Source organism: Nicotiana tomentosiformis, chromosome 12, assembly GCF_000390325.3.
Source record: "Nicotiana tomentosiformis chromosome 12, ASM39032v3, whole genome shotgun sequence".
In the NCBI taxonomy this organism is placed as follows: domain Eukaryota; kingdom Viridiplantae; phylum Streptophyta; class Magnoliopsida; order Solanales; family Solanaceae; genus Nicotiana; species Nicotiana tomentosiformis.
The window spans coordinates 115,531,392-115,544,019 of NC_090823.1; the positions used below are offsets into that span (position 1 = coordinate 115,531,392).

General features: G+C 38.0%; 2 protein-coding genes across 2 annotated transcripts; both read left to right on the top strand.

Moving 5' to 3' along the window:
• The first annotated feature begins 4,069 nt into the window (after positions 1–4,069).
• On the top strand, positions 4,070–5,437 carry LOC108945273 (uncharacterized). The gene is made up of 2 exons (XM_018771057.2): positions 4,070–4,571; positions 4,836–5,437. The coding sequence occupies exons 1-2, from the start codon at positions 4,070–4,072 to the stop codon at positions 5,435–5,437; spliced, it is 1,104 nt and encodes a 367-aa protein (XP_018626573.2).
• A 333-nt stretch (positions 5,438–5,770) lies between these two features.
• On the top strand, positions 5,771–6,586 carry LOC138903260 (secreted RxLR effector protein 78-like). The gene is made up of 2 exons (XM_070191198.1): positions 5,771–6,163; positions 6,479–6,586. The coding sequence occupies exons 1-2, from the start codon at positions 5,771–5,773 to the stop codon at positions 6,584–6,586; spliced, it is 501 nt and encodes a 166-aa protein (XP_070047299.1).
• Positions 6,587–12,628: the final 6,042 nt, after the last annotated feature.

Below are 12,628 nucleotides of genomic sequence, written 5' to 3' on the forward strand. Positions count from 1 at the left end.
GAAAATTTAGGGAGTTAGCCAAAATTTTAAGTCCCTTGGGAAAGTGAGTAGTGCTAAGAAAACTTAAGAAGTTCAAGGACTTAAGGAATGATTGTTAGCTTAAGAATAAGGCCCTAGCAACATTCGAGGACGAATGTTTTTAAGGAGGAAAGATTGTAACACTCCTCAAATCTATAAAAGTTCAAACACACACTAAATATAGAATTTTTTTTTTAATCTTGCCTTGAGTGCATAAAACTTATACTTCTATTACGGATTTAAAACCTTGTGATTGACTTTTGAGCTACTTTTCTATTTATAAATAATTAGATATACAATTAGAGGAATATTAATGATTTTAATATTATTAATTATCAACTGTGGGTATAATTAATTACTAGTTAAGTAAAAAAAAAAGAGAAAACAAAAAAGGAGACCACATGACAAGCCTAAAGCCCATAAAGAACGCTCTCCATACAGGCGATTCTGGTGAACAGTACCAGAGTCAAGCAAAATGCGTAAATCCCATTTATCTTTCCCCACCTGCTGCAGATTTCAAATTAGGTGGCGAAACCACTGTAGTGAAAAATCACCTGGGTTCTTCAGAAACTACCCATATCAATTCTGGACCAAATTGCGAGATTCCGAGCTAAGTAGATTGTTCTCCAAGTCAAATACTAGATCTCCACCAAAATTCAGACCATTATACCACCCCGATCGTTGTCCCCGAACTTCTGCAACTCTCAGGCGAGCACTAGTTGATCGGAAATGGAGTTCCGGTAGTCCAAATCACCCAAAACCAATGCGAGAATGTTTCTGCAGATGTGGAGAACATCTATGAGCTTCCAAAACATCACCTCATCGAACCAACTCCTACAATATTGAAAAAAGATTATTCTGCAGTGTCGAACACACCAGGCGTTCGACGAAATATCCAAGCCAATTCCACAACTCAATTGAATGAACCTGCTATTCCTCAATCTTCTCAAGCTCATAAAGAACATAGTCGTCAACCACTTTCCCAAGAATTTAATAAAAGAAGTCGAAATCAACCACCTTCTTCTTCACTAGAATTGTAGGGGATCATCAATGAAGTTCCAACAGCTCAAAAGGAACAAATTGCTCAGCAAACAGTACCCCAAGCTCCTAGTAACGAAACTGACACTACAGGTATAGGAATTGCATTAGTAACAACCCGTGATCACCCTCCTCATTCTATACCAGTTGCTCAGATGGTCGACAATGGTGATAAGCCCACCTCCAACGCTCAAAGTCAATCCCAAGAACATCCAAAACCCTCAACTCGTGCTCTCATTAAAGTTTGTTCTAATTTTGACAGACCAAAACACACCAAAAAATATCAGCTACTTCATGTTAACACTACAGAAAATCCTACACATGATCAACCAATAGTGCATAAACCCCCTACTATCAGTAGTAATCCTCAACTAAGCAATACAGACAGTCAATCTAATTCACAGACCAATCCACCCCTTCCCCCTCAAAAACTCAACACTAACCATCACAAAACTAAACACCCAGTCACTCAATCCCCATACCACCAACAATCACCCATTCTTATGTTACTAGACTGAGAGCCAGACATGAGGCAGAGGTAGCTCCTATTGAATTATCCCCTCCCATCATTACTACCAAGCAAGGCAAACCAGCTGTCATATTTAGAAGAGAAGATTACATGGTGAAATTTGCTGATAGATCATGTTTATAGTGGTTGGTAAATTTGCTAACACTATGCCAAAGATGGATGTGATTAGAAAGAGCTTTATAGTGCAAACTGAACTTAGAAGTAGTGTCAAAATTGCTCATTTCAATGCAAAAATTGTATACATTGACTTGGATAATGAATATGATTACTCAATAGTATGGACCAAGTAGTACATGTACATTCAAGGCCAAATGATGAAACTAGAAGCATGGAATCCAGTTTTCAATCCTAATGAGGATTCCCCTATTGTTCCAACATGGATTGTAATTCCTGAGCTACCCTAGCACCTGTACTACATGGAAATACTCACCCCACTGTTATCCCCTATTGGTAAGGCTCTCTTTCTTGATCTAGCATCATTCCAAAAAACCAGAAGAAGTGTGGCCAAAGTTAAAATGCAAATTGATCTTACCAAAGAAAGACCTAGTCATGTTTGGTTGGGTTATGATGAAAACCAAGATGTTAATGGAGATGGACAATGGCTTGAAGTCCAGTATGACCATGTTCCTGCATACTATACTTACTGTAGACATTAGGGACACTCAATGACTACATGCTAACTTAGACTCAGAGATGACATTCAGGGCAACAACCAAAAGAAGGTTGAAGATGTTCCAGGAATAAGCAAAAGCCAACAGAAGACACAATAGGATATACCAAAGAATAATGCTCCAGACCAAAATAAAAGCCTACTGACAGTAGAACACCAAAAGGAGCAAAACACCAAAATGCAGTAGCTAAAACATCCAAAGATGAATGGCAAATCCAAAAGAAAAAAAACTTCAAAGGAAACACCCAAAATAAAAGACAACAGGTTTACTTGCCAAAACAACAAGCAGCTCAGCAACCTAATAATGCAACCACAAAGCAGATCAACGAGCTCAAACATCCAGATATGATCTCTAATCCCTCAACTTTGGCTCCAGCTACCCTGGAGCATGATACAGATTTTGTGGCTCAGAATTAAGTTCCCAATCCCCATAACCCCCATATAGATCATAGTATAGATGTTCAGAATCTTGCTACTCAATCCCAAATTCCTCTTGTTAATTGTGCTATTAATGAAGTTATTGGAGGTATGTCAGGAGAAACCAATTCACAAACAGGAAGGGGTACCTTCTAGGGCTGGGATTCCTCATGTTTTGCATGAGTGTGCTAATGTACAAATGACTGACCATAGGTTGGACTGTCCAACCCCTGCTACCACTGCCCTCAGCTCTGGCAATCATCAACTACACCAATATGCTGATGAAGCTGAACATTGTGAAATGATCAGCTCTGAAGAGGAACAATCAGTCCAGGAGGATGATCAAATAAGAAGACTACTGAAAGGAAAAGCCCATGAAACTGTAGATTTCAGTATCCAAACTCCCAAATCAAAAAATAAGCCTAGCCAAAAGAAGAGGAATTCTATGAGGAGACAAAATGCAGGAATTAACATCAATGAGCCTAAAGATAACATGCATCCAAATACCTCCAACACCTATCTCCAGAGCCCCACCACTCAATTAAAATGGAACACATGCCAAGGAGTTTCTGTTAAATCACAAATACCTCCAACACCTATTTCTAGAGACCTTGCTATGTTTCAACCTCTAAATGTGCCAATGAATCATGCTTGCCAGGAGATACCCTCTCAAAGTTGTTTGGACTCTCCAAAATCAACAGCAGCAACAAGATGTGATAGGCAAGCATGGAGTGATTTGTGCCAAGAATCAGACCTCAGGGTTGACGCAATGGAAAGTTTGACAGTTGCTGAGCATATCCATAAGAAGCATACAGACACCTCACAACATACCTTAGCTTTAGACCTTCAAACCAATGACACATGGTAGAATATACAAAACACTGACATTACTCTGTTAGAGTACATGCCTGGGCAGCAGGACAATCATGCTACTGCAGAAGCATCTAAAGATACAATGATTTATCACCTACAAATAGAGAGTGATATGGTTACAAAATTGGGGGAAGAACAGATGGGGATCACAGATGTGGATAAAGCCTCAATATCCATGCCAATTGCGTGTGCCTCAACTAATGGATTTCCAATTCAGATCCAACTAAATGTGCCATCGATACCTCCAGATCGGGTGTTACATGACATCATTACACACAAGGAACTACCAATTGAGATTCAACAAACTCTGCTTGATAAACAACATATGGAAGATGAAGCTGATGAGGAATCAACTGCTGGGAACTTCAAAGATGTTGTTAAAGAATGGGACCTATCTCCTAGATTGACAACCAAAAATGGAAAGAAAGGCAAAATGCAAATACAAGTTAAAGAAACACTACCACCAACAAGAACTCTGCCCAAGAGGGCAGCCTCCATAAATAGATGATGATTAAGACACTCATATGGAACATAAGGTCTGTCAATACTCAACATACCTTTCAAAGGGTTATCAACATGCAAAAGCAACATGGTGCATTATAGCATTGTTAGAACCTTTCCAGAAACAAGGGTTCATACACAAATATAGGAGAAGGATGGGTATGGAAACTGCATTATCAAATATCAATGGGAAGATATGGTTATTCATAGATGTTGTTGTGGAGTGGGAGCTCCTAATAGACACTGAGCAACAACTAACAATCAAAGTTTTACATCATGAAATTGGGAAGCACATCATCATGACAGTTGTATATGCAAAATGCTCTTCACTTGAAAGATTAGAATTATGGGATAATCTGTATTACCTTGCTTCTGATATGGAACTCCCTTGGGTGGTTGGAGGATATTTTAATATGATTCTTAATGAAGAAGAAAGGATTGGAGGACTTCCAGTATATCCCCCAGAGTATGAAGATTTCGCTTTTTGTATCAACTCTTGTGAATTGTTTGATACCGGATACACAGGTAGTCCCTTCACATGGTGGAATGGTAGATCCAATTAAGAATGCATATTCAAGAGGTTAGACAGAATATTTGTCAACCCGCAATTCAACTCTTTGTTTCCAAGTGTTGATGTGGAACACCTCATAAGGATTGGGTCTGACCATGCACCTATGTTAATGACATGTGGGAAAGATGTTGTTCACTTTGTTAAACCTTTTAGGTTTCTCAATTTCTGGACTACACATGAATCTTTCAATGAAGTAGTGGAGCAAAACTAGATTGCAGACTTTGTGGGTGACCCTTTCCTCATGTTCAAACAAAAAATTAAAAGATTGAAAGCTGCCCTATCACATTGGAGTAAAATTACCTTTGGGGATATATTCAAGCAGTTGGCAATCATAGAAGATATTGTCAGGATAAAAGAGATGCTCTTAGAGGAAGAACCAACAAATGAGAACAGAATAATTTTACAACAAGCACAAGCAGCACTAAAGAGGTACCTGAGCATTGAAGAGCAGTACTGGAAACAAAAGACAGGTATGAAATGGTTTGCTGAAGGAGATAGAAATACCACATTCTTCAACAATTATGTCAATGGAAAGAGACAGAAATTACAACTCAAAAGGATTCAAAATGCTAATAGTGACTGGCTTGAAGACCAAGAAGGAATTTCTAATGCTGCAACTACATTCTTTCAGACACAATTCACAGAGGAAGGACAGTTCACTAGTTCTGAATTATTAAATAATGTCCCTACCATGATCTCTACTGATCAAAATACGGAACTTTGTAGATTCACAATAATAGAAGAGGTCAAGAATGCAGTAATTACATTGAGTGGGGATAGTGCAAGTGGCCCAAATGGCTTCACTGGACTAATTTTTTAACACTCCTGGGATACTGTGGGAAATGACATCTATAACATGCTACAGCAGTTCTACACAGTATCCCCACTACCAAAATCCATAACACACAAAAACCTCGTACTACTCCCTAACGTTCAGCAAGCACAAACATTCTCAGGCCTAAGACCTATAAGTCTTAGCAATTTCATCAATAAGGTGATTTCAAAAGTGGTACATGACAGACTGGAGAAGATTCTACCATCACTAATATCTCCCAACTAATCTGGCTTTGTGAAAGGAAGGAGAATATTTGAAAATATTTTACTCACTCAGGAGATAGTCACTAATATCAGACTGAGAGGCAAGCCAGCTAATATGGTTATCAAGCTTGATATGGCAGAGGCATATGACAGGGTGTCTTGGAATTACTTAATCCATGTGTTGAGGAAAATGGAATTTGCTGAACGTTTTATCAAACTGATATGGAACTTAATTGCTAATAACTGGTACTCAGTCTTAATCAATGGTCAAGCTTCAGGATTCTTTAAGTCCAGCAGAGGAGTCAAGCAAGGAGACCCTTTGTCCCCATCACTGTTTATATTATCAGCAGAGGTCTTATTAAGATCACTGAACAAATTGTTTGAAGATAAGAAGTTTATAGGATTTGGAATGCCTAAGTGGATAAATCCTTTGAATCACCTGGTATATGTTGATGATACAATAATATTCTCATCCTCTGATCCATACTCCTTAATGAAAGTTGTTGAGGTACTAAAGTAGTATGAACACGCATCTGGTCAGCTGATAAACAAGTCCAAGAGCTCTTATTACACACATGACAAAGTGGCAAGGAATCTAGATCATTCAGTTGGTTGTGTTACAGGTTTTAAAAAGGGAAACTTTTCTTTTAATTACCTTGGGTGTCCAATTTTCTACAATAGAAGAAGGAAGACATACTACAATGATCTTATCAAGAAAGTGAAAGCAAAATTGCATTCTTGGAAAGGAAAACTACTTTCTTTGGAGGAAAGACAACTCTTATATCAAATGTGCTACAAAGCCTAACTACTCACATTCTTTCAGTTATGGATCCTCCTAAAAATGTCATGGTGCACTTGCATAAGACTTTTGCCAGATTCTTTTGGAGCACTAAAGAAGAAGGAAGAAGCAGACACTGGAGCAAGTAGCTGAACATGTGTCTACCTAAGGAGGAATGAGGAATAGGGTTAAATTCACTATTTGATGTATCCAAAGCACTATTTGCAAAACTATGGTGGAGACTCAGAACCAGCAAATCATTATGGTCTAATTTCATGTGGAACAAATAATGCAAAAAAGAAATGCTTGTTGTGGTACAGTTCAGAAAAGGATCCCATGTGTGGAGGAAAATGTTAGAAGCAAGAGAAGAGGTTGAACATGAAATTCTCTGGGAACTAAATAGTGGTAACACAAGTGTTTGACATGAAGAACTGGACAGGCATTGGACCTCTATATTATGTACTCCCTCAAAACTTCAACATAAACGAAGAAATACAAGATGTAGCAGAATTAAGGAATGGTAATACCTGGGATGATCTAACACTCGATCAAAACTTTCCAGAAGACATCTCAGACCACATCAGGAACAATGTGACATTTGATCAGACTAGTGAAAAATGGGACACTCCTCAATGGATGCCAACTACATCTGGCAAGTTCTCTGTTAACAGTGCATGGAGGATTATGAGACATAGAGCAGCAAATAACTCAAAATTAAGTAAATTGTGGGCAAAAGGTTTACCTTTCAAAATCTCTTTCTTTCTGTGGAGACTATGAAAAATAAAGATCCCCACTGATGACTTATGGAGAAGAAATGGATATATTATAGTCGCTAAATGCTAGTGTTGCTCACCTCCAAATGAAGATTCCTACCAACACCTCTTCCTGAAGAGTGAAACAGCAGACATGAGTGTGGAAAACCTTCTTATAACCAGCGGGAATTATAATAAACATGGTACAGGTGCACCAAGTCATCAGAGCATAGTGGAATGAACCATGCTGCCCAAAGTTAAAGCCACTCTTCCAAGAAACTCCTGCCATTATAACTTGGGAACTTTGGAAGAGGAGAAACAAGATGAAACATGGGGGAGCTATCTCAGAAAAGATGGTAATACATGAAGTAAACAAGACACTGTACTTCCTGGCAAGAGTTAGATATCCTTGGCTGACAAACATTCCAGTATTGTGGACAGATATGATCAAATATTTTGAGAGCTACAAGCCTTATGTAGTTAGTAGAAGAATTATCTAGCAGTTGCCCAATGCAGGCTGGTTTAAATATAACTCTGATGGAGCATCTAAAGGAAACCCAGGCCCTAGTTCATATGGCTACTGCATAAGAGATAGTGCTAGAGATTTGCTATATACTGAAGCTACAGACATAGGACATATAACCAACATAGTTGCTGAAGCAAAAGGAATTTTACATGGCTTATTATATTGTGTGGATAAACAGCTTCATCCTCTAATCATGGAAATTGACTCTCTAGTAATGAAAAAGATCATTTAAGAAGAATGGGACTGCCCATGGACAATAAGAGCAGATGTCAAAAAGATAAAAGATATCAAGAATAACTACAATGTCCTGTTTCAGCATGTGTTCAGAGAAGGAAATGTTGTTGCTGACCTATTAGCTAACTTGTTTTTTTCTTCTGTAGGTAACTCCATTTTTCACTCGTTCGAAAGCCTGCCTCCAGCAGCAAAGACACTCATCAACATGGATAAATCATAAATCCCTAACATTAGGGTAAGGGTAGCAAAAAGGGTCTACCACACTGATTAAGACAATCAGTGCCACATTACAGGGATATATATTAGTTGTTGTTATAAATACATAAGGCAACAAGTCTGTTATTAACAAAGAAACATAACCAGTGTGGGAATGAATTGAAGATATTCACCAAAAGACCAACAAAAGAGCACCAACAATAGACAATCTCCATCACTCACCAACCAATGAGCTTCACAGCTCCCAGTACACACAAGAATCTAGGAGCACAATATTAATCTCTAATGTGTATGCTTCAGTGTGCAGGCACCAGAGAGAGGATAAATCTCAATAGGCAATTATACTAAGGGATGCTGACAGTACAAACACACAATACAACATCATCACACAGCACGGAGCCAGACATAGGCCTGAAATGGAGCTAATTACCAAAACACACATCATATTAGAGAATTTTCCCTCTAATTTGGCCGTTATATGTTGCAGGAGCTGGAAAAGAGTCAATACTGGAGCAATTTCTGAACACTCACCAAAATCACATCAGTATAGATCAGTATTACTGCTGCAACATATAACATGACAACACATTAAAATAGCACATCAGCAACACATATGGCAATACCTCAGGACCTGTAAACTGGAAGCAATTCTGCAATTCTGCTAGTCTCAAGCAGCCAGAATCAATCAGCAATATGCTACCCTGAATCAGATATTAGAAGAAGCTACATCAGTGGAGAAAGTGTAAAGCCAAGCTTCTTCAGTGCTCCCAGAAGACACATACCTGGGACCACACAACCCCATTCTTAATTTTGGTTGATTCATTGTGCAGAGAACAACATAGAATAGTGTGGCCACTCGAGCAGATAAGCACATCAATACTTGTCTACAATTCACATACAGTAAGAATCAGATTCTGCATGAGTATTTCAGTACTGCCTTTACAACATATAACATCAACATTGCTAGAAGATATCAACACACTTTCTGTACAACTATCAACTACTAACAACAAGGTAGCTCTCAATACACAACAGTGTGTAGCAATATGGATACTGGACTTCTGGAACTAGAGCAATGGTTCAATTGTGGCAGCTCAAGCTTTACTGTTTCTGCACAACACCTGTAAACTGCCACTAAACAAGGCAGCTCTCAGTATTCAAATGATTCGAAATGACAACTAGAGTACATCAGCTCACACCAAATGCTACAAAACTGCTGCTTCATGTTGGTATTAATACAGTATAGTGTTTTATCATTGTCCAGTAGTATTAGTGTACATGCATGCTCAGTCTGGAGATATGAGAACACTATATTGTCCTTATATCACAAAGCATGCAGTATTGTATTCGGTATGCATCAAAGGGGGAAAGTGTACTGCCATTACTCCTTACAACATGGAGTTACTAATAGGGAAGACCTATAACTACAAAAGAGGAAAAAACAGATTCACAGCTTTTGTACAATAACTGCCAGCTGCTTATGTTCAACAAGAGGATTGTTCTGCTGCAACATAAGTATAAGGCTGCGCATATGGTCAGCCTTGTGGTTTCACATGGCATGCTACAAAACTGTTGTTTGAATATTTCTACAGTATAGTATTTTATCATTGTCCAGTGGTATTAGTGTGCGCGCATGCTTAATCTGGTGATGAGAGAGCACTATATTGTCCTAATAGCTCAAGCTCACAGTACTATTACTTTGCTGCATTCATCAAATGCATGCACAATCCTCATTGGAAATCCATTTGAAGATACAGTGAAGCAACAATGCTGCTGAAACAATGCAGAACCAAACTTCAGATGTCCAAACTGATCGGTCTCACAACTAATGGATTATACATACCTATTCCTTTGGATTGCAACAAAAGGCATTGGGTGAGAGTTTTGGAGGTGCTACAAGGAATTGTTTGCAATTAGAATGTGAATTCATTATCGTCGGCAACTATTGTATGTTTCAAATTAATATTTGTGTACTTTTCAATTTTTATTATGCTTCTGCTACATTGTACCTGGTAGCAATAGCCATTGGATCTCTCTGTCGTATTGTTTGTTTGTTGAACAATTTGTAATTTTTACCCAATTTGGGATTTATTATATATAACAGCTACTAGGTCATAACCTAATAGAATATTTGCCAAAAACAAAAACACCCATAAAGGGGTCTTGGAAGGCAAAAGGCGTAAAAGCCTTATACGAAAATAGAATTGGACATTCTGTTTGCTCAAGAAACAGAGGCAGCAAGTCAGCGAACTATTCACACAGACAACAAAAATTCTAGGCTTCTTTACAAATAACTCGTTCTTGAACGTAGGTATATAAAATTTTATATTCTCAATTATCCTACAATAGAAGAATTGGATAGTTAAATTCCTTCTTCCTCTGTATCAACAGCAAGTTCAATGCTTAGGTGTGAAACTTTAAAATTAATTAAAATGCACTAATTATTGTAGAATCAATTGTTTGACGGGTATAAATTGGACTGGAGCCTACTTATTGGATTGAGGAGTTTTGAGGTGAGTGGATATAAACCTTTACTAAAGTGGTTCTACTCACAAAAACATGACCACAAAGTGTTTGATAAAATGCTTTAAAGAGTCAACATGTACGTAATTGGAATGAATGAGTATATGTTGACTAAGTATATTCTAGTTAAAGCTTATATATTTTACTCGAGATGTATAAGCATCTATTTTTTATATTTTTATGCTTTATTACATGATCTTACATGTTAAAGTTTCAAGAGTTAGATAGAACTTTTAAAAATACTTTGAGTAATTTTATATCATGCTTATATTATGCATACACTCAAGAATATTATTATGAATACTGATAGATCACTTTCAAACATGATTTAGACTTGAAAAGTCAAAAGAAGAAATTTTAAAAAGATAAGATTTTTGGGAGTATCCTCTATTCTGAGAAGGGGTCATCGTCTAGGCCGAGGGTCCTAACCAAGGCGTTGACTTCCTGAAACTACTTGTACCAAAGTAGGGAGCACACTAGCCAAGGGTCTCATTGCTGAGAATTTGCCTAGCCAGGCTAAGGTATGACAAATGAGCGCTGAGAACCATGAAGCGAGTGGCACCTCGTGGATTGGTCCTATTCGATCAGGTTGGGATCAAACCCCTTCCGATCACACGGTGACTAAGACAGAAATAAGTCAGGATAGTTGGAACTCCCGAAGCATAAAGTGAAGTATTTTTTTTAGATAAGACAAAAAAAGAAAAGAATTTCTTTTAGAATATTCATAAATTGTTGTTATGTAATTATTTTTAGAATTGTTGGTAGAAGATTTATGTTTTTCATGCATTTAGAATCTTTGCTTGTAATGTATATTTTATTAAAGTTTCGTCCCCTGTCATTGAGACTCACTGAGTACAATGGATGGTACTGATGTTCTCTTTTGGGAACTTGCGTTGGTCTGCGGTACAACGTAGGAACTGGTTTTGCAGGCGAGCAGGCTACGGGTTAGGAATTCCCTCATTTCTAGTACTATTGGTGAGCTCCCTTTTTGTTCATGGAGTACTCCTTTGAGTCATCATTATTTAGTTATTTCTTTGTTTACTTGGATAACTGGCCAGGACATCCCATGTCCTGAGCGGTGCATCAGTTTATCAATGGAGGCTTCATAGACACAGTCGGTGGGTTAAGATTCATATGCTTTTGATAATATCTTTGCAGTATTTCAGTAGTTACTACGAATAAAATTTTGGAGTTGGTTTATTTTAGATATTTAAATTAATTAAAAGTATTTTCTTTTTGCATATAAATTTTGGAGTTATAATAGATTTGATAAGCACATATGGTTCGCTTAGTCAAATTTAGTGATCGGGTGCTGGCACAGCTTATTCAAAAAAATAGGTCGTGACAGTTCCTGTAATTGCTATGTTGTACGCTCCTTCCCTTTGCTACTGAAAACTGAGATCACATTCATGTCCCTTGCTTCCGGTTGATCTTCTCTTATCTATTTAATTCCCTCCGAGGTTGGGAATTTCAGAAGTTTATGGTATGTTGACGGCACAACCTTCATCCTGTGCAGCCATGGTCTTCCAAGAATAATATTGTAAGTTGTAACCCATATCGTCGTCAACTACTTCGAAAAGGGTCGTCCTCATTACCCTCTCGGCATTCATGGGCAATAAAATTTCCCTTCGGGTTGTTGCACTTGCCAAATTGAACCCAACGAGGATCTTTGTGGTCTGAATAATGCTTCCGCTTAGCTTGGCTTGTTCCAGCACTCTCCATTGGATAATATTGGCTGAACTCCCTCGGTCCACCAAAATACGTTTAATCTTAAAATCCAAAATATTAAGAGAGATTACCAAGGCATCGTTGTGTGGTAGTAGGAGTCCATATGCGTCCTCCTCTGTGAAAGTGATTATCGTCCTCAATGACTTCCCGGAGTCTCTTGCTATGGGTCACCGATACCTTCGTCTTTTTTTTGCTATCGAGAAAGTTACACCATTA